The 27,648-nt window shown below is 46.1% G+C and overlaps 1 protein-coding gene across 1 annotated transcript in view; it reads right to left on the bottom strand.

Annotated features, from left to right (window-relative positions):
- PLXND1 (plexin D1) overlaps positions 1 to 27,648 on the bottom strand; it is a 352,004-nt gene that overhangs the window by 200,324 nt on the left and 124,032 nt on the right. Inside the window, exons 3-7 of the mRNA XM_069643445.1 lie at positions 22,904 to 23,035; positions 18,509 to 18,609; positions 16,925 to 17,054; positions 13,046 to 13,226; positions 2,964 to 3,072 (exon numbers count right to left, since the gene is read on the bottom strand). Coding sequence (XP_069499546.1) covers positions 2,964 to 3,072; positions 13,046 to 13,226; positions 16,925 to 17,054; positions 18,509 to 18,609; positions 22,904 to 23,035 — 653 coding nt within the window. The remainder of the gene's footprint in view (positions 1 to 2,963; positions 3,073 to 13,045; positions 13,227 to 16,924; positions 17,055 to 18,508; positions 18,610 to 22,903; positions 23,036 to 27,648) is intronic.

Raw genomic sequence — 27,648 nt, 5'->3', positions numbered from 1 at the left:
GAACTCGGCAGAAAAGGCTTGTTCATTTTAGTTCTGCATGGGACCTTTTTATGAAGTCCCAATTTTGAAAAGTGACCATGCTTTTAATGTAATGTAACGTAAAGAGATGTATAGAGCGTGAGACCTCGTCCAAAGGCATCCAGGCGCTAGCCAAACCAAATATTTAAAAAATATCTTTGCAATATTATTATTATTATTATTAACATTATTATCACTTTTACATATACAGCAAATCTAGATCAGGAACAACGGAGCGCTGTACAGGTAACAGAGCAAAACATTGTTGTTGAGAAGTTAACAAGTCACGAAGTAGTATTCGTAATAAAATAACAGTACAATGGACGGATGGGGGTGTGTGCAAGGAATCTAGGCTGCCGCTCCTGCTCCTCTTACCCTTTGCCACTTGCCTGCTTTAGCGGTCAGGCTTCGCCAGGAAGAAACACATTTTCTGTCATGGTGGAAACAAGCCAGGCATCTCATAATGAGATGCTATTACAGCCGCCCGGGGGTTGGGTGGGGGGGGGGGGACTTTTTCTGCGTCTGATGTTCTCCAGGGCAGAACGCACGCCTTGTGACCAGTGGGCTACTAGGGTCAAGAAGCTAAGTGGTTGAGCCCCAGGGAAGGAGGCTGTCCGAGGCCACAGGGAAGGAGGCTGACCCCAGGGAACCAGGCTGTCTCAGGCCCCAGGGAAGAGGCTGCCTGAGGCTCCAGGGAAGGAGGCTGTCTAAGGCCACGGTGAAGGAGGCTGACACCAGGGAACCAGGCTGTCTGAGGCCCCAGGGAAAGAGGTTGTCTGAGGCTCCAGGGAAGGAGGCTGTCTGAGGCCCCAGGGAAGGAGGCTGTCTAAGGCCACGGTGAAGGAGGCTGACACCAGGGAACCAGGCTGTCTGAAGCCCCAGGGAAAGAGGCTGTCTGAGGCCCCAGGGAAAGAGGCTGTCTGAGGCCCCATGGAAGGAGGCTGTCTGAGGCCACTGGGAAGGAGGCTGTCTGGGGCCCTAGGGAAGGAGGCTGTCTGATGCCCCGTGGAATGAGGCTGTCTGAGGCTCCAGGGAAGGAGGCTGTCTGAGGCCCCAGGGAAGGAGGCTGTCTGAGGCCACGGGGAAGGAGGCTGTCTGGGGCCCTAGGGAAGGAGGCTGTCTGAGGCCACCGGGAAGGAGGCTGACACCAGGGAACCAGGCTGTCTGAGGCCCCAGGGAAAGAGGCTGTCTGAGGCCCCATGGAAGGAGGCTGTCTGAGGCCACCGGGAAGGAGGCTGTCTGGGGCCCTAGGGAAGGAGGCTGTCTGAGGCCACCGGGAAGGAGGCTGTCTGAGGCCCCAGGGAAGGAGGCTGTCTAAGGCCACGGTGAAGGAGGCTGACACCAGGGAACCAGGCTGTCTGAGGCCCCAGGGAAAGAGGCTGTCTGAGGCCCCATGGAAGGAGGCTGTCTGGGGCCCTAGGGAAGGAGGCTGTCTGATGCCCCGTGGAATGAGGCTGTCTGAGGCCCTAGGGAAGGAGGCTGTTTGAGGCCCCAGGGAAGGAGGCTGTCTGGGGCCGCATCATTCTGCGGAAACTATGACAAGTTGATGAACACAGCCAAGAAGAACATGACGGTGCGATTGTTAGACAGTCCTCGGACAGAATTACGTCAAAATCAAGTTCTGTGTCAAAATGACTAAAGGATCAGGGACCTCTCCGAACTGTACGGCTCTATGAATGTGTGCAGGCTTATTTTTACTGACATACAATTTTGCTGATTTCTTTAAAACCAAATGTACTACTTTTTAAACACTAAATGCAGGGCGAGAACCCCTCACCTTCGTACACCCCATCTGTCCACCTTATAGATACCGTACCCCAATTTACCATCCGCATTTTGCAGTAGACAAAGTGGTAACAAGTTTGGCAAAAAGCAATACGGCAAAAAGCAATTCGGCGAAAGTGTAGGTCGGCAAAAGTGGGCAATACAAAGACTCTACTCTGTGCAAGAGAAAGAGGAATCACCTTTGTGGCAAGGTTGCAAAACACAACAATCTGATAAAACTCCCCCTTAAAAATCGGGCTGATACCGATGGAAAAACTGTCAAGAGATCTCGGACCCAGATTCTTAACTCCGGGAAATATTCAATCATCTTCTTCCAGTACCATGAACAAGGCCGTGCCACCGAATGCCCCTCCAAAGTGTGGCGAGGGCCCCCTAAATCTCCATCACCCATAGAGATACATACAGAGCCTCTGGACTAAGCTATGCCCCGTGTACCGTGCGCTTCCTGGACACTGCTGCGGTCTGCTCAGGGAACCGGTCATCGCCTTGTGCATTACACAGCACCTACCGGTAGGGTGAATTCATCATGACGGCTATACTTATTCATGGGAAATGAAAAGTGCTGTGTCAAAAAGCACTGTACACAGGACATATTGATGCCTGGAGCAGTCCCATTGCTGGACGCTTTGCAAACCTTTACAAATTCATAATACAGTGGTTAATACTTTGAGGTGGTTGGTGGTCGGGAATTAGAGGCGGGTGAAATTACTGCCAGTATTTCGCCAACAATTCCGTTCTGCTGGCTGGGAGGTTTTCTGCCAGTCATTTTGGCTTTTTATGTGTGAATAAACTAGTTTTTCTCCGAAATGTCAGGTTTTTTTGGTCTGAAACACACACAAAATGACATTTCTAGGGAAAACGAAATGTAAGGAGGCAAAATACCAAAAATTTCTAAATGAAATTTTGGGCAGGAAAAGGCCACAAACTGGCAATTCCGCTGCGATAGGGAAATTGGCGGATCAGGTGAATTTTGCTTCCAATCCGCCAAGAAGAAAAATGTGCTATTTTTCTCACCCGTGTTGTTAAGTTTCTGGTAACATTTAACAGGGAAATCACGAGACAGACTTTAAATACATCTTCAGTAATGGCGGAGACATCTACCGCAGAGTCTCCCGTGCTGTAGCCATCAGCATCTCCTGCCAGCGCATGTGATAACTTACGCAGTTTTGGGGTTGATCTCTCCGATTCTCTTGCAGTCATAGATGTTCAAGTCCGTCCAGACAATGTTTACCCCATTGACCTTCACAGCCGTTCGCACAGTCACGTGATCTGGAAGGGAAAATGATAGATTGATTTGTCAGTGGTGAAAGAGAGGATGGACACATCTTACAACAGAAGTGTATCATCATGGCTATCACATCGTTGGGTCTCAACGCTTTGGTTTCCATGGATCTGGACATCGCCTCATTAGATATCATCACCTCTAAGGCTGTCACTGCATCACTGTCACTTCTGTGTGTGTAACCACTCTGGATATAACATGTTTGTGTATCACTGCAATACTCATCACTTCTGTTGGCCTCGCCCCTTTGGATGGCATCTATTTGGATTTCAATTGTTTTGGCTGCCACTTCTGTCAATGTCACTTCTATGGGAGTAACCTCTTTGGAGATCACATCTTTGGTTGTTGTGCTAATCACCTCTAAGGGAATCACCACTTTAAATATCAACTCCTTTCTAACCTTTGGATGCCTATGCTCTATTTCCCCATTCTTTCAGCATCCTCTCTTTGGATATCACATGTATGGGTATGACTTATGTATCACTTAGGTGATCATCCCCTCTATGCACATCGCTTCTTCTGATGCACATGTTTGGGTGCTGTCCCATTACCAGTATGGGTGACATATCTTTGGATATCATCTCTTTGGGTGGCCTGACTCCATTGACCATCAGATATCACATATTTGGGTATCTCTGCCACACATATCCCTGTGTGGGCATCCCCTCTGTGGATGCCATCTCTTTGTGTATCATCTCAATGGGTATCACCTCTTTGGGTTCTACCTTTTTGTGCATCGCCTCTCTATTCATCTCCCTCTTTGGACATCACATTTTTCACTGTTGGGTTTGCTGCTGCCACCTCTTTGGGTTCTACCTTTTTGTGCATCGCCTCTCTATTCATCTCCCTCTTTTGACATCACATTTTTCACTGTTGGGTTTGTTGCTGTCACCTCTTTGGGTATACCCACGATAACTGATCCCATGATCTGCGTTTGGTCTTTTCGTGTTCATGGGCTCCACCTCTTTTAGGCAGATCAAGCTAGAGTCAGTTTTCATGCTCCTTTTTACATCTGCCACCATATTTTTCCATCTTTGCTCGTTTGCAGCAATCACGTGCTTCATTTTTCCAAATAATGATGTTGATTAAAGTGTTAAATCAATAAACACAGTTAATGCCAGGGCAGAGACATCTAATTCTTACTATTCCAAGAGATTTCCTTGACTTTTTCTGTAGCCGATTTACATTTTTCCAAATATATTTGACCGTTTTTGCTTTTTTTTACTGCCCTCCCCTCTTTCTGTATCTCTAGTCCAAACCCACCTTCTATACTTTTGCTGTAAAAAAAGGGCTAAGCAAAAAAGGGGGGAATAGCTGGCTACTCAGGGCTCTGGGTAAAGGGTGTTCCTGCATTTATGAACTCCCTAAAATTAGCACAATGTTCCCCAGAAAGAAACAGAGGCAGTAACAGCACACATGTGCGTGACCTTCTATGCCACATGCACTGCTCAGATGATGTGGCAGACCGACCAGTGGCATGAGCAGTGCCTTCCACAGAGAGGATCTCTGCTATGGCGTTGCCTGGTGGGAAGAGGGCCTACATCTTCAAAACGCTTCTTTTTTAATTCATAGGAAGGGCTAACAAGAAGGAATGCTTAGATCACAAGAAAAATGGTTCTTTTCTCAAAATTTGTATATATTTTTATTTGCTTAAAATTTCTCAATGAGGAACAAAAATTGTGTTTTACTCCCTAAAAATCCTTTACTCCCAATTTACCAAAATAGGTAGTAAAGTACTCACTCATGCCTCCGGGTTTTATCATGAGCACCTACAAAAGAGCAAACACTACGCAAAGGCCAGAATTAAACAGATTAAATATGCAGAGCACTCTGAGAAACCTAGGCAAGGGGAAATTAGTGAATCTAAGAGTGTTAAAGCAAATAGCTGACACTCAGAGATCCTCAGGGATAGTGCTTGAAAAAGGATGGGTTCAGGAGTGATGTCTCTGTTGACGTGAGATCACCAAGCTCTTTGACTTCAGTTTTAGGGGGAGGAAGTGTACGCTTCCCTTTTTGCAGTGCAATGCTGGTTTTGATTGTGGGCAGGTTGACTTCAATCTTGACCTTACCTCCTCTATCTTTGAGGGCCACTGGGGTCCAGCGGCAGATATAGTCCACCTGGTCCACCCATTCTCCTCACGTCTCTTGCCCTATTGTCTCTTTCCTTCATTTACACACCACCAAAGTCCAAAATCCAAGTCTGCTGAAGAATGTTGACACTTTGAAATGGGATAGCTAATGGGAAGTATGAGTGGCGGTTGCAAAGGTGTGTTTCTACCCACAGATGCTAGACAAGAGATCCCTAGGAAAGAGACCCATCCTGCTACAAGTGTGATCATCAGAGATGTACTGTGGCGACGCCCCACTACAGCCTTTGACTGCAATTGGAGTTCACATGGCTCAGAGCAGGCACCTACTCCTGCCTACCACCACGTGTATATAGACAATGCATAGCCGAACCACCCATGCCACTGTGAGTATGTGGGTACCACATAGCTCCACCACTCCTGCCACTGTATGTATTTGTATTTATTTGAAGAACATCTTCATTGATCAATTTCATACAGAAATGACTTACAATAACACATTTACAGATGACAGAGTCATTCACATGAAGGGTGCCTACACAATAGCACAAAGATGAGAACAAGTGGTGAGCCAGTTCATGAGGGTGTAAAAAGGTGGGACAAATACCAGGGACAACACAAAACAAAGTGAAAAAAATATGTATAAGACTTATAAGACTTCTAAAAGTAACATTATCCTATGGAGCCAGATTCTTCAAAATAAAGAGCATTATTTAAACATACAAAATTACAATGTTAAGCAACACTGGAGGTTGTGATGGGTGTTATGTGTGGGGAGAAGCCAGGGGCATCTCCATCTTTAGCAAGAAAGTGAGGTTTACACCAAGCTTTGACAAGATCCACTGTTGGACAGCCTTCGATTATTATGGCATGTGGGTTCCAGTGGACTGTGGCGAGTACAGAAAAAAAGCAGAAGAGAGAGGAGGCACAGGGATGGTATGGGACCATAAGGTTTAGTGCAGAGGAGGATCAGATGGAACGAGATGGTGAGTAAACTGAGATATAATCAGGCAGGTACTGAGGAGAAAGACAATCGATAGGTTTGTAGACGAGGTGAAGGAACTTGAAAAGACAGTGGTTGTGCATGGAGAGCCAACTAGCATGGTGTTGGTAGGTAGAAATGGGCAAGGATCTACATAGATTGTAGAGCGTGGGTAGCAAAGTTGTGGATTTTGTCTAGAGGAATGAGGAGTACATAGGAAGGCCAAGGAGTAGGCTTGCACAGTAGATAAGTATTTTTAGCACAAGAGACTGGAGATTCAAGCTTTTGTAGAGTGTAATAAAAGGACATATGTTCTTAATGTTGAGGTTAATAGGAGCAGCATAGGTAGCAGTAGTGATGAATTGTTACAGTCGTAGGCCCATACCTGATGATTGGCTACAGTGTGGCCTTCCCCAGCCCTCCACACCGAGCTGTGAAGCGACGCCGGCAATCAAGCAAGGCCAGAATTCAAGGCAACTACAGCAGATCGTCTCTGCCGGGCTCCGCGGCCAAGCCAGAGCCCCTGCTGGACCTGATCACTAAGCGTCTTCTCTCTTTGCAGGTAAGCAGAGCCTCCCTCGCTCGTTGCACTCTGACTAGGCAATGTCCCATTCTACCGCTTTGCCCAGTTAATGCTAAGCATTCCGCTTGCTGCCCCTCTCCCCTGATGATTCCTCCTTATCTCACTGTGCTCTCTTGGACTCCGCCTTTCCCAGCTACTGGCATGTTCTATCCTTACACACGCCACGCAGCCCTTACTCTTTTGTGCGATGTGGCTACAAATCTGACTTTGTGGTTGCCAAAACACTTTCCTGCACTAAAACTCGCCATCAATACCTGGGCATAGGATGTCGCCCCTACCTAGGTCGGGTGGCTTTGCCAGCAAGCGTTGGTCCTTCGGCCTTCCTCTCTATTTTATATACCAAACTTGGACTTCCTGAGCCTCGGTCTCCGCTCACGGCTCCTCATACCTGATTGAGGTGTTAACTCACGCATTAGATGCATCATTTCACTCCCTGTAGGAGGGGCTCTTGTCTGTCTCGCGGAATTATCAATATTGACCCACTTTGTCTTCCCTATGTCTCGTGCAGTTGTTCTGTTGTGGCCTGGTGCTGCGCATGTAAATTCACCCGTAACCCATCGTTCATGCTTGCTGCAGCTAATGCACTGTGCTGCTAACGCACTGTGCTGCTAACGGAATGAACCTGTAGCTTACCTATTATGACTGCTGCAGCCGAGCCAATGAAATGTACCTGTAACCTTCCTATTATGACTGCTGCAGCCGTCTGCTGCCAATGGAATGTACCAGTAACCTTCCTATTATGACTGCTGCAGCTGTCTGCTGCTAATGGAATGTACCTGTAAGCTACATAGTATGACTGCTGCAGCCTGGTCCTGCTAATGGAATGTACCGGTAACCTTCCTATTATGACTGCTGCAGCTTCTGCTGCCCATGGAATGTACCAGTAACTTTCCTATTATGACTGCTGCAGCTGTGTGCTGCCGATGGAATGTACCGGTAACCTACCTATTATGACTGCTGCAGCATGGTGCTGCTAATGTAATGTACTGGTAACCTTCCTATTATGACTGCTGCAGCCGTCTGTTGCCAATGGAATGTACCGGCAACTTTCCTATTATGACTACTGCAGCCGTCTGCTGCCAATGGAATGTACCGGTAACCTACCTATTATGACTGCTGCAGCCTGGTCCTGCTAATGGAATGTACCGGTAACCTTCCTATTATGACTGCTGCAGCCATCTGCTGCCAATGGAATGTACCGGTAACCTTCCTCTTATGACTGCTGCAGCCATGTGCTGCTAATGGAATGTACCTGTAACTTACCTATTATGACTGCTGCAGCCCTGTGCTGCCAATCGAATGTACCGGTAACTTACCTATTATGACTGCTGCAGCATGGTGCTGCTAATGTAATGTACTGGTAACCTTCCTATTATGACTGCTGCAGCCGTCTGCTGCCAATGGAATGTACCGGTAACCTTCCTATTATGACTGCTGCAGCTTCCGCTGCCCATGGAATGTACCAGTAACTTTCCTATTATGACTGCTGCAGCTGTGTGCTGCCAATGGAATGTACCGGTAACCTACCTATTATGACTGCTGCAGCATGGTGCTGCTAATGTAATGTACTGGTAACCTTCCTATTATGACTGCTGCAGCCGTCTGTTGCCAATGGAATGTACCGGCAACTTTCCTATTATGACTACTGTAGCCGTCTGCTGCCAATGGAATGTACCGGTAACCTACCTATTATGACTGCTGCAGCCTGGTCCTGCTAATGGAATGTACCTGTAACTTACCTATTATGACTGTTGCAGCCCTGTGCTGCCAATGGAATGTAGCTGTGACCTGTCTATTATGACTGCTGCAGCCGTGCCAATGGAATGTACCTGTAACCTTCGTATTATGACTGCTGCAGCCGTCTGCTGACAATGGAACGTACCTGTAACCTTCCTATTATGACTGCTGCAGCTGTGTGCTGCCAATGGAATGTACCAGTAACCTACCTATTTTGAATGCTGCAGCCTGGTGCTGCTAATGGAATGTACCGGTAACCTTCCTATTATGACTGCTGCAGCCGTCTGCTTCCAATGGAATGTACCTGTAACCTACCTATTATGACTGCTGCAGCCGTGCCAATGGAATGTGCCTGTAACCTTCCTATTATGACTGCTGCAGCCGTCTTCTGCCAATGGAATGTACTGGTAGCCTTCCTGTTATGACTGCTGCAGCCGTCTGCTTCCAATGGAATGTACCTGTAACCTACCTATTATGACTGCTGCAACCGTGCCAATGGAATGTGCCTGTAACCTTCCTATTATGACTGCTGCAGCCGTCTGCTGCCAATTGAATGTACCGTTAACTTTCCTATTATGACTGCTGCAGCCGTCTGCTGCCAATGGAATGTACCTGTAACCTACCTAGTATGACTGCAGCAGCCGTGCCAATGGAATGTACCTGTAACCTACTTATTATGACTGCTGCAGCCGTGTGCTGCCAATGGAATGTACCGTAACCTTCCTATTATGACTGCTGCAGCCATGTGCTGCCAATGGAATGTACCTGTAACCTTCCTATTATGACTGCTGCAGCTGTGTGCTGCCAATTGACCTATTATGACTGCTGCAGCCATGTGCTGCCAATGGAATGTACCTGTAACCTTCCTATTATGACTGCTGCAGCCGTGTGCTGCCAATGGAATGTACCTGTAACCTTCCTATTATGACTGCTGCAGCCGTCTGCTGCCAATGGAATGCACCTGTGACCTTCCTATTATGACTGCTGCAGCCGTCTGCTGCCAATGGAATGTACCTGTAACCTTCCTATTATGACTGCAGCAGCTGTGTGCTGCCAATTGACCTATTATGACTGCTGCAGCCGTGTGCTGCCAATGGAATGTACCTGTGACCTTCCTATTATGACTGCTGCAGCCGTCTGCTGCCAATGGAATGTACCTGTAACCTTCCTATTATGACTGCTGCAGCTGTGTGCTGCCAATTGACCTATTATGACTGCTGCAGTCGTGTGCTGCCAATGGGATGTACCTGTAACCTTCCAATCATGACTGCTTCAGCCGTGTGCTGCCAATGGAATGTACCTGTAACCTTCCTATTATGACTGCTGCAGTCGTGTGCTTCCAATGGGATGTACCTGTAACCTTCCAATCATGACTGCTGCAGCCGCGTGCTGCCAATGGGATGTACCTGTAACCTTCCTATTATGACTGCTGCAGCCGTGTGCTGCCAATGGAATGTACCTGTAACCTTCCTATTATGACTGCTGCAGCCGTGTGCTGCCAATGGGATGTACCTGTAACCTTCCTATTATGACTGCAATGGGATGTACCTGTAACCTTCCTTTTATGACTGCTGCAGCCGTGTGCTGCCAATGGAATGTACCTGTAACCTACCTATTATGACTGCTGCAGCCGTGTGCTGCCAATGGAATGTACCTGTAACCTTTCTATTATGACTCTGCAGCCGCGTGTTGCTAATGGAATATGCCTGTAGCCTACCCAGAGGTCAAAGTGGGAGGGAACTACAGAGTACGACATTTCCTTACTTCTCGTGGAAATCAGTAATAGTTCCCTTAATTTTTGTGGCCTTGGAGTACCGTTCCAGGACGGTAGGAAAGGCCACTTAAAAAGAATAAATAAGGAACAGTTCCCCTGCTGAGGATTTGAATCTATGCTCTGTGTTAACCATCCTATGTCAAGCCACACTGTGCTATCTGGCAAGCGGCGCTGGCTAATCTATGGTTATTTCAATGGACCGCTTGCACATGAAGCCTATTCCCAGGCAGCCAGGCAGGCAGCAATCTGGGAATTGCTGTAGGCCCAGGGGTGCTTGTGTAGGCACAGAGGTGTTTGCAGGTAGTGCTGGGCATATCCCCGCAGAGGTGCAATGGTGGGTGAAGGGAAGGGGGGGCTGCATAAAGCTGCATGCTGAGGGGGCAATCAAACACTAATGGTGCCCATTTAAATGTATATTCTTTCACAGCGTTTTCTTTGGTCTTGGGAGAACCTTTGTAAATCACACATTTTTGGGATGGAGGAAAGGAAAGGCAGGGCCCATGTAGGAGGTTTGAATTGGGGGCAAGGGGTACCTGTGAGTATGAGGGATTGAAGGGAGCAGAACAAGGGGTGGGGCATAAAGGGGGTAGGCCAGAGGAACATCGTTCCACTACTTTTTTATGTGCACTTCGACCACTGAGCCAACCCATTATGACTGCTGCAGCCTGTGCTGCTAATGGAAAGTACCGGTAACCTACCTATTATGACTGCTGCAGCCTGTGCTGCTAATGGAAAGTACCCGTAACCTACCTATTATGACTGCTGCAGCCTGTGCTGCTAATGGAAAGTACCGGTAACCTACCTATTATGACTGCTGCAGCCTGTGCTGCTAATGGAAAGTACCGTTAACCTACCTATTATGACTGCTGCAGCCTGTGCTGCTAATGGAAAGTACCGTTAACCTATCTATTATGACTGCTGCAGCCGTCTGCTGCCAATGGAATGTACCGGTAACCTACCTATTATGACTGCTGCAGCCTGTGCTGCTAATGGAAAGTACCGGTAACCTACCTATTATGACTGCTACAGCCTGTGCTGCTAATGGAATGTACCGGTAACCTACCTATTATGACTGCTGCAGCCTGTGCTGCTAATGGAAAGTACCGGTAACCTACCTATTATGACTGCTGCAGCCTGTGCTGCTAATGGAAAGTACCAGTAACCTACCCATTATGACTGCTGCAGCCTGTGCTGCTAATGGAAAGTACCGGTAACCTACCTATTATGACTGCTGCAGCCTGTGCTGCTAATGGAAAGTACCGGTAACCTACCTATTATGACTGCTGCAGCCTGTGCTGCTAATGGAAAGTACCGGTAACCTATCTATTATGACTGCTGCAGCCGTCTGCTGCCAATGGAATGTACTGGTAACCTACCTATTATGGCTGCTGCAGCCTGTGCTGCTAATGGAAAGTACCGGTAACCTACCTATTATGACTGCTGCAGCCTGTGCTGCTAATGGAAAGTCCCGGTAACCTACCTATTATGACTGCTGCAGCCTGTGCTGCTAATGGAAAGTACCAGTAACCTACCCATTATGACTGCTGCAGCCTGTGCTGCTAATGGAAAGTACCGGTAACCTACCTATTATGACTGCTGCAGCCTGTGCTGCTAATGGAAAGTACCGGTAACCTACCTATTATGACTGCTGCAGCCTGTGCTGCTAATGGAAAGTACCGGTAACCTACCTATTATGACTGCTGCAGCCGTCTGCTGCCAATGGAATGTACCGGTAACCTACCTATTATGACTGCTGCAGCCTGTGCTGCTAATGGAAAGTACCGGTAACCTACCTATTATGACTGCTGCAGCCTGTGCTGCTAATGGAATGTACCGGTAACCTACCTATTATGACTGCTGCAGCCTGTGCTGCTAATGGAATTTACCGGTAACCTACCTATTATGACTGCTGCAGCCTGTGCTGCTAATGGAATTTACCGGTAACCTACCTATTATGACTGCTGCAGCCTGTGCTGCTAATGGAAAGTACCGGTAACCTACCTATTATGACTGCTGCAGCCTGGTGCTGCTAATGGAATGTACCGGTAACCTTCCTATTATGACTGCTGCAGCTGTGTGCTGCCAATTGACCTATTATGACTGCTGCAGCCATGTGCTGCCAATGGAATGTACCTGTAACCTTCCTATTATGCCTGCTGCAGCCGTCTGCTGCCAATGGAATGTATCTGTAACCTACCTATTATGACTCTGCAGCCTGTGCTGCTAATGGAATGTACCAGTAACCTTCCAATTATGACTGCTGCAGCCTGTGCTGCCAATGGAATGCACCGGTAACCCACAGATTTTCAGCGCTGTGCTGTATTGTGTACTTTTAACCTACCTGCAACTACTGATTTTGACTTCCTGTAACAACGTACCCAATGTCACTAGCGCTTAGATGCTTCAGGCCTTTGTGCGCTGCTTAAAAGTAAAAGCAAATAAATAATAAATAATAAATACGTTTTGCTATTATGCTTAAAAATGTGCAGTGTGTATTTGCTGTCAATATTATTTACTCTTTATTTTTGCAGTTGTATTTTAATTTGTTATTTTTTTCACATGGAACCTACTGATAGGAGAAAAAAAATGACGCAGATGTGATGTTCCCAATCCACAATGGTCCACTGCACATCCGGATCTGCCAGAGCGCCTGGAGACCACCATGCGGTGTGTGGTATAAATCCTAATAACATACCGTACATAACCGTGGTCTCCCCGCCCTTGCAGCCTCCATTGCCTCTAGCCCAAGCCCCGCCCTCCGCTGGGCCCAGCGACTCACCTCCATCTGCGCACCTACCTTGCTTTTGCTGGAATGCAGGATACTTCTCGCGGGGCAGCGCGTGACAGGCCGCCACTTGCTGCCGGTCCTGGGAGAGCACGCGAGTCTTCAGCTCTGTGACAATATCGTTTCCATAGTCACAGGACATCCGGGTTCCTTTCAGATTTGGGATACTCCCGTCGATGTTCATGAAAATCAGCTGAGGAAGAAACGCCAGAGGACACTTACTGAGCAGGTCCATGATACATGATGCATGAAATTCATAGGGGGTTTGGGGGGCTGGAGCGGATGTGGTCTGGGATAGTGAAGTCACTTGACCGGAGCCTGGCACTGACTCTATCCGTGAGATGATGGATTACAAGGGGTGAATATGGGCACCTCCCATTGCAGTCAAGGGATTCAAGCCACCTCTTCTGTTCCCAGCCCTGTGGCTTGGGTTTAGACATCATAACTGGCCAAACAGGAGCCCTCCTGAGAGTGCACCAGTCCTGCACTCAAAACTCAAAGAAACTGTCATCTGAAGAGAACCACTTCCTGCCCATCTGCCACCGTTAGTGAGCTGTTTGATCCTTATAATAGCATAACGGGTATCTCTACATATGTATGAACGATGATCAGGAAGAACCTCTTATGAGATGTAGTCTGACCCTTCCTGGGTGGGCGATAATACTCGCAATTCTTAATGAGAAGTGAGACAACATCCCTTTTACAAAAAACAATATCATTGGTAAGGCCATCAGCTCATAATTAATATAAAATGGCATGTATTTTATACAAATTCACTGCAACTCCAAAGTTGAGGTCCTCCTAGAACAGAGGTCTGCAACCTGTGCCTCTCCAGAAGTTGTAGACCACAACTCCCATGACTCCTCACCATTGAATATGCTGGCTTGGGTTGATCCGAGGTGTAGTCCAAAGTGTGAGCATTTTTCCTCACATTGCCTATTAGCACTGGGAGATTGCTATTGACCTCCTCTCAGCCAAACAGAATGTAAGCTTTAGAGTGCAGTCAATAACTACTGGTATTGACTGCATTCTGAACATTCTGTAGTCAGAAGCAGACAAGGAAACAACAATGCAATTTCCTGACAATCGTTTTTTCAGCAAGAATGTTCCTATCTTGGAGGACATTTTCTTATACTGCAGCATGCTATTTAACACCTGAATGAGAAAACTAAAACTTTGGAAAATGCTCTCTCTTTCTTATGCAGAAACCGTTTACTTTTACATGACACATACTGCATGATCATGTTAAACCTGTTCCAGTTCAACCAAGTTGCATTTAAAATGCTTGGCTTATGAAGACAACTATGTCATTTAAATACTATAAAATAAAACCACATTTAATTTACAAACTCAGTTTGTCGTTTTCCTTTACTCACTCTTAAATTAAAATGTGTCGTTTTCCTTTACTCACTCTTAAATTAAAATGTGTCGTTTTCCTTTACTCACACTTAAATTTAAATGTTTTAGTTCACCACCAAAACATGCATTGCTGCTACTGCCATGTGGTTATAGCCTCATAGACCTCAGGAGAGGTCATTATCACTTGGGATAAGACCCTTCCCCAACGTATGGCCCTGAGGCAATGGTCATTATCATGAAATAATGATATCTCCATCAGTCGATAAGGCTATATTAATGAATGGGCAGTGCGATATATCCTCCCTTGTATCAGCCCGTGCTCTTGCAGAGGAGCTGTTACCTTTCAGTCAAGTCTTGCGTGATATGACACATCACTGACAGTACCCACGACTTACTGTGGAGTGTGATAATACATCTTCCCAACAGATGCATCCTTAATCGACCGTAGAAATGCTGAAAGATGGTTTCAGAACATGGAGCTCCTGCTCTAAACTGTACAAGATGATATCTTGCCTACAGGAAGAAACCCTCCCCTCCCCCAACCACCAATCTACTTACCTACCACGTTTGTGTACATTTTGTGTGATCTTCTGATTCTTTGCTGGTACTATGAAGGCACCAACATCTAGACATGTTCTATAGCTCAGGTGGGCCTAGTACTTTGATCAGACAGGGTCTTCAGGGCCCATATTATCAACACTCTTCCCTTGTGCAAATAAAGGGAACAAATGACTGTAGCACCAGGTTTGCTGCTTAGAAAATACGTAATGGAGCAAACAGGGTTATCCTTAATTGTTAATATATAAACATGTCTTCACCAGGGCAAAAATGGAGCAGGCGGTTTTATTTACTTCATACCATGAGCAGAACCTATTTATTATGTATGTTATACAGCTGTCTGATTCTTTTGAGCCCTAGTGAAAGAATACAGTGTTTCCTACATTACATATTTCTAAGAATTTGCTAAATTTGTAACACTGGCACATACTTTAGATAATCTGGCCTCTGGGGTTTGGGCTACAGCTCCCATGATCCCTCGCCATTGAGTTTGCTGGCTAGGCCTGATGGGAATTGTCATAAAACATCTGGAGAGCCAAAGGTTGCAGACCCCTGAATCCTTTTACCGTGAGATTGCCTCACTTTGTCAAGGCTAGTAGGGTAGTCCGGTGACTTTGATATATGATAAACTATACACCCGATGCCACATTTTTTGTTACATGTGACTAACTCTGTCACAACCCTAACAGAGGCGACAGCCTCTCGGCAAATGTCCAGTTCCAAGTAGGCTAGGACACGTATTGAAGCAATACAAAATGTCAATTGCCTAGCATATAACTTCCTCCCTTGTCAAGTGAATTAGTTGGGTAGTGGGTCAGTTGAGGAGGAGAATGGGTGAGTGAGGTGGGAGGAAGTTGGTGAGTGAGATGTGAGTGAGAAAAGGAGAGAGTTGGTGAGTGAGTTGGGGAGGGGGTCAGTTGAGGGAGAGAATGGGTGAGGGAGATGGGAGGAAGTTGGTGAGTGAGCGTTGAGTGAGGGAAGGAGAGAGTTGGTGAGTGAGTTGGGGATGGGTCAGTTGAGGGAGAGAATGGGTGAGTGAGATGGGAGGAAGTTGGTGAGTGAGTGGTGAGTGAGGGAAGGAGAGAGTTGGTAAGTGAGTTGGTGAGTGGGAGAGACAATAATAGTGTCTATGAATGAGTGAATTTCATTAGAGTTCCCTATCAACCTACTTCCCTCTTGGGGCTGGCTGGTGGCTGACAGGGCAGCTCATCCTGGCAATCTCTGGCAATAAGCCCTTACATGATGGTTCATAGCACTTGCACGACCCTGACCCCACATAGAGCTAAGTAGAGGCTACAGTTATTTATAGTGGTACTCGTGCCTCTCTTTGTTTTACAAGATTACAACTAACATTTCTCAATTTTCACACAAGTGACAAAACTGCATGACCAAATTTGTTTAACGGAAATGCTTTAAATTAGGCTTTTGTGGAACTAAAGGTGGATAAACTATTGTGCGACAATAAAATGTTTGAGAGTACTATAATTATTTGACTTCTGCCCAGTTATATTGCACTTTAAATCGATGAATTTTCAACAAAAAACATAAATGTTGCAATTTTAAGATTTTTTGCATTTCATGTCTCCAAGGACGTTTTGAAATCATTCTTCGTAAAAATAAGTGTTGCTGAGATTTTTTCCTGCAACTTGTGCAGGAAATACTTGCCATCTGCATAATTGCTTAAAAATCAATACTATAGTTATGAAATTAGGAATTTTGTACAGTTCTGACAGAAGAATTTAAATGCACAATGAGAGCTAGTTTGCGGACGCTTAGAAACAGTTGGGGTTCCGTGACCCGTTCAAAACGAGGTTAGTCGCCATCTTCATAGCCTTCAAACTAGGAATGGAAATATTGAAAAATGAAAGCCAATGTGACTGCATCAAAGACTATCCCTCACCAGCTACAACCCCACCTGGAAAAGAGAGGCTTAGCGTTGACACGCGTGTTGGTGATCGGTCATGTTGTACTTACGGGCTTTTCCTTGTCTATGCTGATTTCGGCAGGTATGATGGTCAGGTACGGGCAGCGCTGCTGTCCCTCGCTGATGCTGGTCCAGTGCATGGGCTCACTGGAGTTGCGACAATCCTGCTGCAAGGAACACCTGGAAGACAGGAGGAGAGCATTTAATGAGAGGCGGAGCAGCTTCCACAAAGATCCTGATGAAATACACAAGGATGCATGTAGAAGAAGCACGGAGAAGCGAGAGACTGACCGAAGACGCAACTCAACCATGGACCTTATCCGACAACATGTCCAATCCCTGTCGGCTGAGCAAGGGAACCAAGGACCCCCCTCTGCGCCCTCTCCAGCACTATCTGAAATGTCAGCCCTAGTACGATAGTCGCTTATTTTGTTCCTCCCCTCCCTTTCTGCACCCCTCTCCCTCACCTTTTGTTTTTCTCCTGATCTACCAGAAATGTCGTCAGGCCTAGTAAGGTAGTCGCCTGTCTGTTTCCATTTCCTTCCCACTCTCCCCCTCCCTTCCTTATCTATGTCTTAGCTCTTGCACTATATGAAATGTCGTTAGGCCGAGTACGATAGTTAATTTCACATCCTTACTGTTCATGGCCTGTAAGAATGACATTGTATTTTCTCTTGTTCCCTCCCTTGCCTTGAAGCACTTTGAAACACATTGTGTATAGGCGCTATATAAATAAACTATCATATCACTATGTGTAAAAGGATAGTGACCATTTATAAACCGTATACTGCATCTTGAATGGTCTTTCTGTACTTATCAGATATGATAATTATTGCTTTACTGAACGGCTTTGGAAATAGATATAGCTGCGTCAGCAATGTCACAAATTGAACCGACGACATGCAGGTTATACATATATCCGGGTAGAAGTCATGCAACATAATGAACTATAGTACTGGTGATCACCTTTACACCATTTCCTCTTTAGGCATTATATCAGTGTCTAGATAGTTATTTCATCACTTCCTCTGAGCCCACGGTCTGCCACGTGCATCTCTCCAGTAGTTCTGCACTACAATGATCCATCACAATTGACTATGCTGGCTAGGGCTGATGCGAGTTGTAGTCCAAAATATCTACAGGATGAAAGGTTGAAACCCCCTATTCTAAGGGACATACTAAACACCATTTTGCAATCTCTACCAATCAAAACAGTTTGTTACCAACTGTAACTAACTTCAAAACTCTTCTTGGGAAGGGGTTAAACACTTGTATTTTTCTGCTTTTTCTCAGGGAGATAAACTTCATGGGCACCACAGTTAAGGGTGCCTTGCTGCATTAAGCTGCTCTGCTACCATGTCTCCCAGCTCCAATGAACATAGAAAGAGGATGCCACTGTTCAAAGCGCGTCACTCGGCCAATTGTTCAGAGAAGTCCGCCTACGCCATTAGGTGGACGTTGAGGAAACATGTGATCAATACAGTGTAAATACTACATATGTCCTAATAGAATAGTGGCAGATGCCATACCAATGACCTCCGCTACACCTTCCTGTGGCAATACATGTTCAAAGAGTGGTTACTTGTTCACTGAGAGCATGGTAGTAGAAGAAAGACTACAGAAAGCGGACAAACCTGGCCTCCATGGTGCACCATCCGCAGTAAGCATCCGCCGCCGCCAGGCACTCAGAGCAGGTGGAGTGCTGCTCACAGTTCGCCACCTTCACACGGCTCATCTATAAGTCAGAACGGCACAGTCAGTACTAGAGTTGCACGATGAGGGACTGACAGATCTGCTCGGTGGGATCCTGGATCCCTCTATCAGCGGTCCTTCTCAGGTATGTGGAGGCTGTCGATCACTCTCTGAACCACCTGTTAGATCATCGTTTCCATTCTGCAAAACCCAATTCAACCCAAAGCTTTGCTGAATGGCCTTGATCCATCACACCATAACACAACATCTCTCCACCCGCCAAAGATATAGGAAAGGACCCGTGGCCATGACACACTGCCCTCAATGTGCACCATCCCTTGAAACGCTTTGGAAAGGATGAGGGGTTGGTAGGGTCATTGCAGGACATGGACATTGCTCCACAAAAATGAGGATAAAGCAAGGACCATGCCTTGCAAAGGTTGGGTGGCTGGATGGGTATGAAAAACATCATTCCCAGCCTGCGGCAGCATAGAAACACTGGCGTGTGCCGATTGTCATTATCATGTATTGTCGTTCAGCTATTGCGCCTTTTGCTTTGCTGTCTTTTTTGATCAGCATACACATTTTATTTATTTATTTATAACATGTTTGGAATGGCCAGAGCCTGGGGTATCACAGCATTTGGTGCAGTAATACAGGAGACTGAGGTAAGTTTGAAGCAGATTAGTCATATTTATCAAAAAGCCAGGTTTTTACCAGATTTTTGAGAGCAGCGTATGATTGTTCGGTGCTGATGTCTCAAGCTGTCTTAACTATCATTTATACCTTCCACGTGGAGTTCCCCAGGGTGCAGTGCTGGTGCACCTCCTCTTCACTCTGTACATCAGCACACACACTCGTGTGCATGCGCGCACGCACGCACACACTCTCTCTCGCTCGCTCTCGCTCTCGGTCTCTCTCTCGGACACTCTTGGCCATTGCACCGGCACGCCTATGGATACTCCAGGCTACTGTTTACATTGAGATACATCATCACATGCTCTTCATCATTCTTTTTACACCATTTAGATGTAGCCCCCACCAAACCCCCACGCACAGGCTCATGACTGAACCTTTTGCCTTCCTTGATGCCCTTCAATGAAACCCCTTCCCAATAGATACTGGGGCAACCACACCCCTTAATGCATTCAAAAGGGCCTCTCTCAGGAAAATAAAACATGCCAACCCACCGTACCACCGGGGTCTGCCGACCAACATGCAACTCTTGGCGTATCCTTGGAATTCCGTTCACGTAGTGAGCAATCCTAACATTATATGCTTAGCACATGTATTACCAATAAACCTTTTGGCCTGCAAATATTCTGGAACAATGTGCCATACATATCGCTTAGGGCTAATACACTTTGCAATAATTTCTACGCTTATATTGGGAGGATTTGGTATCTGTTTAACCTTCCGCCAGTTTCTTAGGTATTTCATTGCACCACACACCATGTGGCTAAAGGCACAACCACCCCGCCATTCAACATCCCCCCACACCCTCCGGATTATGGTTTCCGCCACATTCACCAGCTCTCGCATGGGTCTTAACTGATCTCTTTGGAGGTTCCTTCTAGATATGCTCAAGCCATTGAACAAATATTAATGGGGGCATTAACCGTTCCCGGCTGAATCTGTGTCAGGGAGAGGCACACCTCCTTGCTAGTTATCCATTAGAAAGTAAAATAGGGGGCTCCGGACTCTGCCCGGCAGCTGGGGATTAGTAATGCTCACACCAGTTGTTTATAGGGTTAGAAAGCTGGAGGAGTAAGGCAGCAAACAGTATCTGAAAGAATTTCTTAGATTACTACATCATTAACGTTATCATCATTACTAATAATAACAGATGAGCCATCACTTTGTTGCCATGAGCCCTATAAGCAATATATTATATTAATAGATTATTATTATTATCAACAATAATAATGGTAAGGATAATAGGGTTAGTAATGTGTTAATAAAAATGTATTGATAAAATGTTGATTATTTTTGTTATATGTTACTTTTTAATAATAATACATTTTATTAATGATATTATTATAATAATTATTATCTTAGGTAAGGCACCCGGTTTTATGCAACTTATTTATGCACCATTTCCATCTGTGTTTATGCATATTTATTTTCCTCTACTTGGTTCTGTTTTTATCCATATTTATTTTTTGCTGTGTAAATGTTAGAGGTACTTGTATCGGGCCCTATTGCCACCTGCGTGGCCTCTTGGTGCTCTGGCGGATTTGAAATGCAAGGATGGCGGGGGTGGTTAGTAGGACTGACCGGGAAAAAGAGCAAGAGTGCTGTGATGGGCTGTTGGCGGCTTCAGTTTGGATACACCGTTCACTGAGCATAGGTTTGATTTCCGGTTGGTGGCCGTCATGTGGTGTTGGGCGACATTATGTGTGGTTTGTTTTGTTGTTGTGGTGGTGTGAAGTATGTGCAGTGTGTGGTGCTTTAGAAGTATGGTTGTGTTTAGTTCAGAGTTTGAGAGGAGTATGCAGAGGGGTGAGTTCTTAGTACGGTTTGTCAGTGGCAGTACATTTCTTACTCTCGCTTTTCTGACTACATGCGATCCATAGCTCTTTCCCTGTCAATCATTCTAGAGTGTAGCAATTACCGCCCCCACTAGATTCTCCACAGATAGTGTGTTCTCTGTGCCCCGTGGTCAGCCTGTGGACCCCCCGGTTTCTATGTCAGGCCCTATTTATGTGTGAAGAGTTTCACCATTGGTGGTCTAATTAAGTAGGACACGTCTCGCTGCCTGTAATGAGAAGCTCCTATAGCTGGGTTCTTTCACAATCAGGCAGCCATTGAAACAACTTAACAAGGAATTACATCCCTTTATCAACCTTTCTGTTATGTTACTTTGCATAGCCGTTGTGGGCCTGTCAGGCATGTTTGCCAACTTAAAGACCCAACCAAGAGACATGCATTTCCGTTTTTATCAATTTTTTGCAAATTAAATACTGAAAGGATAAAAGAGTGATTTCTCTCTGTATCAATGCGTACAAATGAGTAAAAACGAAAATCAGGGAGCCTTAGTTATAAATATTATCACAATTACCATTATCGCCAAACCTTTAAAGAAAAGCTGGTCGCACAACGAGAGCCCCATCACCTCCAATCCTCAGTAAGAGATCATGTTTTAGAGCTCTTGAGGACATCCCGGGCCACGCACTGCTGTTTTAGGCGTCCTCACGACACCCACCTCAGGGTGAAGAAGCGTGGCAGCACTAGCCATGGCAAATCAATGGCGATTCATGCTTCTGATCGCCAGCTCTGGCGACAGTCAGACGGAATCTGGCATGCATTAAGGTAACACACAAGTAGGGGCTTGGGTTAAGTGATTTTTGTATTTGTGTTTGGGTTTATATAGCGTGAACCTAGCTAGGAAGTACCGGCTCGCTGTACAGGTAATATGGGGTTAACAGAGGTTGGCGGAATGGGATTGCCAGGTCTAAATGGCTTTGATATCCTATACTGCAGTGGTGTTATATACCTAGGACTAGCAGGTTCTAGGTAGCGCCTAGGTATTGGTTGGTAGGATGGTGTTCCAGCAGACTGGGGCATAGCAAGAGAAGGCCTATTTCCTGCTTTATAGATCCGCATAAGGTGCAGAGTTGCGGTTATGGCTATGGTTATGCTTAGGATTGGGAGTAGGATACGCTTTATATTTAATGCTAGAGAGTTTTGATTACAGTGTTAGGGAAGTGGCTGGATGATGTTTTGGTTAAGATGACAAGGTTAAGAGGTTAAGGCTGTGAGGTTAGTGTGAGCGTTAGGGTTAACAGTAGAGTTAGGGGAAATCTTGTGATAATGGTAACTGTTGAAATCCATGGCTGTGTGCATCCATCCCAGCTGCCCCCTGTCCTGTAGATCTGGAGGCCGCCCTTGGCATAGCCTGTGCAACTGCCCATGAGTTGGGACATCTCTATAGTTGACATGAGTGCTATTTCCTGCACAACGCATTGAATATTCTTCATATTGTGCGGTTACCGACGCACAATAATACACTTTCTGGGCTGTTAGTCGAGCCTAGCAGCCACCTAAGGCCTCAACCGGCGAAAATGCTCACATGCAGCTCCTAATCTAAAACTCTCAGAACCTCCAGCACATTGACGACGGTCACCAAGGGCGCCCCAACCACAAAGCGCATTGAGGCCATACAAATAGCGAAAGAGCGCTGCTATATAAATAACAAAATACAATACAATACTCCTTAATTATTGACCCACTCCTTTCTATTCAGTGGACTGCAGTCAATAGATTGAATGGCAACGGACATCCATTGGCCCGTAGCTGCTTAAAGATCTATAAGTGCCACCTGTACGTATCCATACCTGATATGATGTCATCAAGTAGAGAAAGTTGGCATCCGAGGGGTCAAAGTGCATGACGTGATGAACTGGCTGCCCTGGGGCCACAGGGATGGACTTGGTATTGACCACTGATGTGCTGGAGTTCAGGTTAAGCTGTAGGGAAAAAGAAGGCAAAATAAGGCGGTCATTCAGAGCACGCTGTCCACTGCATCCAGGCAATGGAAATTCTGTGCATCTCCAATGCTGTCAGTTATCCCATTAGGATAAGCCACTGGACTCAGAGGTCATTGCAAAGATCGCTGTGGAAGTTACCAATAACACACATGGGGCAGTGAAGTTTCTTCTGGGCTGTGTGTGAATGTTGTCAGGTAGCCAATGTGGCCTAGGTCCACAGAAATGTCAAACTTTCTGGTCTTGTGAAACACCTGGCTGCCTACCACAACTAATTAAACCACAAACAGACTCATTCTGCGCTTTGCGGACTGCCCTTAAGCACAAAAACGGCATAAGCAGTCTCTTGCACATTGCAGCCTATATAGTTCCACTCGTACACCACACTCTTAGAGCCGTGCACTTATATAACACACACTTCCCTGTGCCGTTTAACACACACCATCCTTGTCAGTGACACTCGCCAGTTTTCTATGCAGTCACTCACCTGCATCACGTGATGCGCCGCTCCACTTGCTTTATCTCCTACAGCTGTCTTGTATGTTCAGTGCTTTGAGTGGGGTGAGAAATCCAGGGGGGGAGGGGGCAGCACCGAGGGTGTGTGGCCTAGATGACGTGTCCCCAGCACAGGACAATAAAAAAGAAAAGTTCACAAGTTTTTCATTGTCTCGAGCTGGGGATTCCCCGGAGACCTGCCCGTGACAAGCCAGTGTGGAATTGCACTGTGCTGTTTTCATTGGTGCTCAATTCATTTTGTTTCATTCAATAGGCTGTGTCAAGCAGTACATGGAATGAAATCACTTAAATGCATCACCTACGAAGTAGCACAGTGCAATGTGATCCTGGCTTGTTATAGGCAGCGCTTGGGTTCGAATCCCCAGCATGGCACAATGAAACATCTGCTTCATTTTTATTGTCCTGTGCTAGGGATTCAAACCCCAGCCCTGCCGCTGACAAATCACTGTTGCCACACACTGTGCTGTTTCATAGGTGCACCATTCCTTTTGTTTTATATAATAGACTGCTTGACACATAAAGCCCTTGATGGGTTTCATGTGTCAAGCAGTCTATGAATGAGACAAACGAAATCCACCACCTAACTAATAGCACAGTGAAACGGGACAAGTTCATTGTGTTTGTAAATTTGGGATGCGCTTTTAAACGAGCAGAAACGCCCCCTGATTTGCACAAAGGGGTGGAAAAGGCCATATGAAAGGGCGCATCTTACATGCGCCCGTTCAGATGGCCGTATTGGATTGGCCTGCTCTTTTATTGGCGCAAGTGACCGGAGATGCTTGCACATTTCATTTTTTATTTTTTTTTATGGTCGTTTTTGCTATTTTTTTAATTTTTTAAAGTCGTTTTTGCTGCAATTTGTTGGATTGCAAAATCGCTATAAAATGGCAGGTCTGAACCATCAGTCAATCTTTTCTCTACAGTTCAATGTAATCCATGGTGAATATCATTGCTTCGTAGGTTGACTTCCTATCCACCATCTTCTGTAGTCTACAATAATGAATGTATGTCATGCTTTTCCTTAATGCCATGAATACTTTTTTGAAATAAAACTATTAAATAATGATGATATTTCTCGCATTCATATGATTATAGGTTGTTTTTGTTCAGGGGGATGACATATTGATTATAGTTCGTTAAGTTATAATTGAATCGTTATTTTTTAGATATTTGGCAAATATTTTCTCATGTGTTACCTTTGTGCTCCCCTTTCTATAGGAAACACAGGTCTGAGCACTGGGTGCTCAACCTGCTCAGCCATCTAGCCTTGTTAATTAATGGGAAGTTGAAATTGGCTAAAGGTTTTTTCTCTCTCACTCTCTGTAAAAACATAACACATTGGCACTTGTTATGAGATGCGTGCGAAGAAAGAGGTGTCCTATGAACAAAGGGATTTTTGCATGTGCCCATTACAGATGCACGTGTTCAGCTGCACTTTCCCCGTTGCGCATTTGTGAAAATAATGGGGTATTTCTGAGGATTGCAATCGGCATCCCAAATTCAAAACCGGATTCGCATTCAATTGCGCAGAACAAAACACGTTCTGTGCCTTTTTGGATCAGGGACAGGGGTGTTTTCAATGCGTAACAACCCTGTTGTGAAATGTGCAGAAAGTGTGAGGCCACACTTGCTGGGCCTGATTTTACAAAAGTGTTTTTCAACGAGAAAATCCCATTGAAAAACGCTTTGTAAATCAGGCCCTTACTGACACACTTGCATCTTATCGTTTAAAGGCTGGTTGCTGTGAAATGCGCTCCAGGAATCGGCTTGGATGCCGGGAACTCTCAACACTCATGTATGCAGGGGGGAGTGGCGTGTCCAGACTCTTTACACTGGGTTGGCCTAAGTGGGGCACTGATTTATGCAGGGGTGGCATGAAGTACAAGCGCACACACACATAATGATCATAGTTTAGGATAATGGGGTGGCACCTGGGGTGGCCAATCATATTCCAGGAGTACCACGTGCTACCCCAGGCCACTCCCTCGACACGCCATTGTCAGGGGGGCTACCCTGTGCATCGTGTGCTCTGCTGCCCAGCCCCCTTGAAAAGTGCAGGGGACCTTTGAAGGTCAGGTGACACGCATTTTTGATACTAGCGCAAATAATAAAAGTGCGCCATCTGTGCTTTTTTATATTTGAGCATTTTTGGAGAATTTCCCCAAATGTGATTTCCCCTACTCTAAAACATTGGATATATCTGGTGAAAATCCATCAACATAAGAGGTTTATAGGATCCAAGCCAAACGCGATAACTCAGAAAACAGTGTATGATTGATCAACACATCTAGCAGGTGTTGTCCATTGTCCTAGAAAATGGTCTATTTTGTTCTAGGAATGGCAAAGCTCGTTGCGTATGCTCTGAAGTAGAGATATTAAAGCTGCTTGATTTCACATTTTGCAAATTCTCAGCTCACTATTTGATTGGTCCAAGTCTGCTGAATTGTTTTCCAAAAACTGTAAATAGCTAGTGCCTGAATCTAATGGGATGTGCCCAGGGTCGGAATGGCCTATACGGCAATAGGCCCATGGCCGAACCAAAAACACAAAATCGTGGGGTGGGCCAGTTTATTTGGTCAAAGTGGCCCACTTTTTGGCCAATGTGGGACAGTTTGATGAGTAACTTCACTATGCGGCTAGCAGTTTTGACCAGTGTTGCTGGATAAATATTCTTTAACATGCACACTTTGCATGACATTTTTTTCAAAAACCTCCCCCTTGGGTTCTACTCAAACAGTGTCACAAAAGGAATGAATTGTCATTTGCAACTGTGGGCCACTTTTTCATTGGTGCCCGACACAATTATATGTCCCAGTCCGACCCTGGATGTGCCAATCCTACTCATACAAATAAACTCTGAGTACATTTCAGAAATGCAGGCATTCTCTGCTAGTAGAGGTGAATAATGTCATGATTTTATGTTGCTTGTTTACGCTTTATGTAAACTGACTTGAGGAAAATGGATCTGCACATACATGTGAGAAACAGGGTTCTGTGCATAGATTCAAAAATACAGATTTGAACAGCTAGATGCATATTAGCTGTGGAACTTGACGTTTTCCCAAATTAACTTTACAACAAATCAGATCAACAAAGATTGCGGCCATGCATTCCGTGCATGGTGCAGGTCTGCAGACCATGCATGGTGGAGGCCTGCAGTCCCTGCGTGGTGAAGGGCTGCAGTGTATGCATGGATGACGCCTGCAGTCCGTGCATGGTGGAGGCCTGCAGTCTGTGCATGCTGGAGGCCTGCAGTCTACACATGCTGGAGGCCTGCAGGCCATGCATGTTTGAAGCCTGTAGTTCATGCATGGTGGAGGCCTGCAGTCTGTGCATGCTGGAGGCATGCAGTCTATACATGCTGGAGGCCTGCAGTCCATGTATGTTTGAGGCCTGTAGTTCATGCACGGTGGAGGCCATTCATTCATTGCATGGTGTAGGCCTGCAGACCATGGATGGTATAGGCTTGAAGTCCATGCATGGTGGAGGCCTGACGTCCTTGTATGTTGAAGGCCTGCAGTCCATGCATGGTGGAGGCCTGCAGTCCATGCATGGTGGAGGCCTGAAGTCCATGCATGGTGGAGGCCTGCAGTCCATGCATGGTGGAGGCCTGACGTCCTTGTATGTTGAAGACCTGCAGTCCATGCATGGTGGAGGCCTGAAGTCCATGAATGGTGGAGACCTGCAGTCCATGCATGGTGAAGGCCTGCAGTCCATGCATGGTGGAGGCCTGAAGTCCATCTTTGGTGGAGGCCTGCAGTCCATGCATGGTGGAGGCCTGCAGTCCATGCATGGTGGAGGCCTGACGTCCTTGTATGTTGAAGACCTGCAGTCCATGCATGGTGGAGGCCTGAAGTCCATGCATGGTGGAGGCTTGAAGTCCATGCATGGTGGAGGCCTGCAGTCCATGCATGGTGGAGACCTGCAGTCCATGCATGGTGAAGGCCTGCAGTCCATGCATGGTGGAGGCCTGAAGTCCATGCATGGTGGAGGCCTGCAGTCCATGCATGGTGGAGGCCTGAAGTCAATGCATGGTGGAGGCCTGCAGTCCATGCATGGTGGAGGCCTGCAGTCCATGC

The sequence above is a fragment of the Ambystoma mexicanum genome, chromosome 2p, assembly GCF_040938575.1.
Source record: "Ambystoma mexicanum isolate Mex_15411 chromosome 2p, UKY_AmexF1_1, whole genome shotgun sequence".
In the NCBI taxonomy this organism is placed as follows: Eukaryota; Metazoa; Chordata; class Amphibia; order Caudata; family Ambystomatidae; genus Ambystoma; species Ambystoma mexicanum.
Note: the sequence above shows the minus strand (reverse complement) of the source record. Positions and strands in the feature narration are given on the sequence as shown.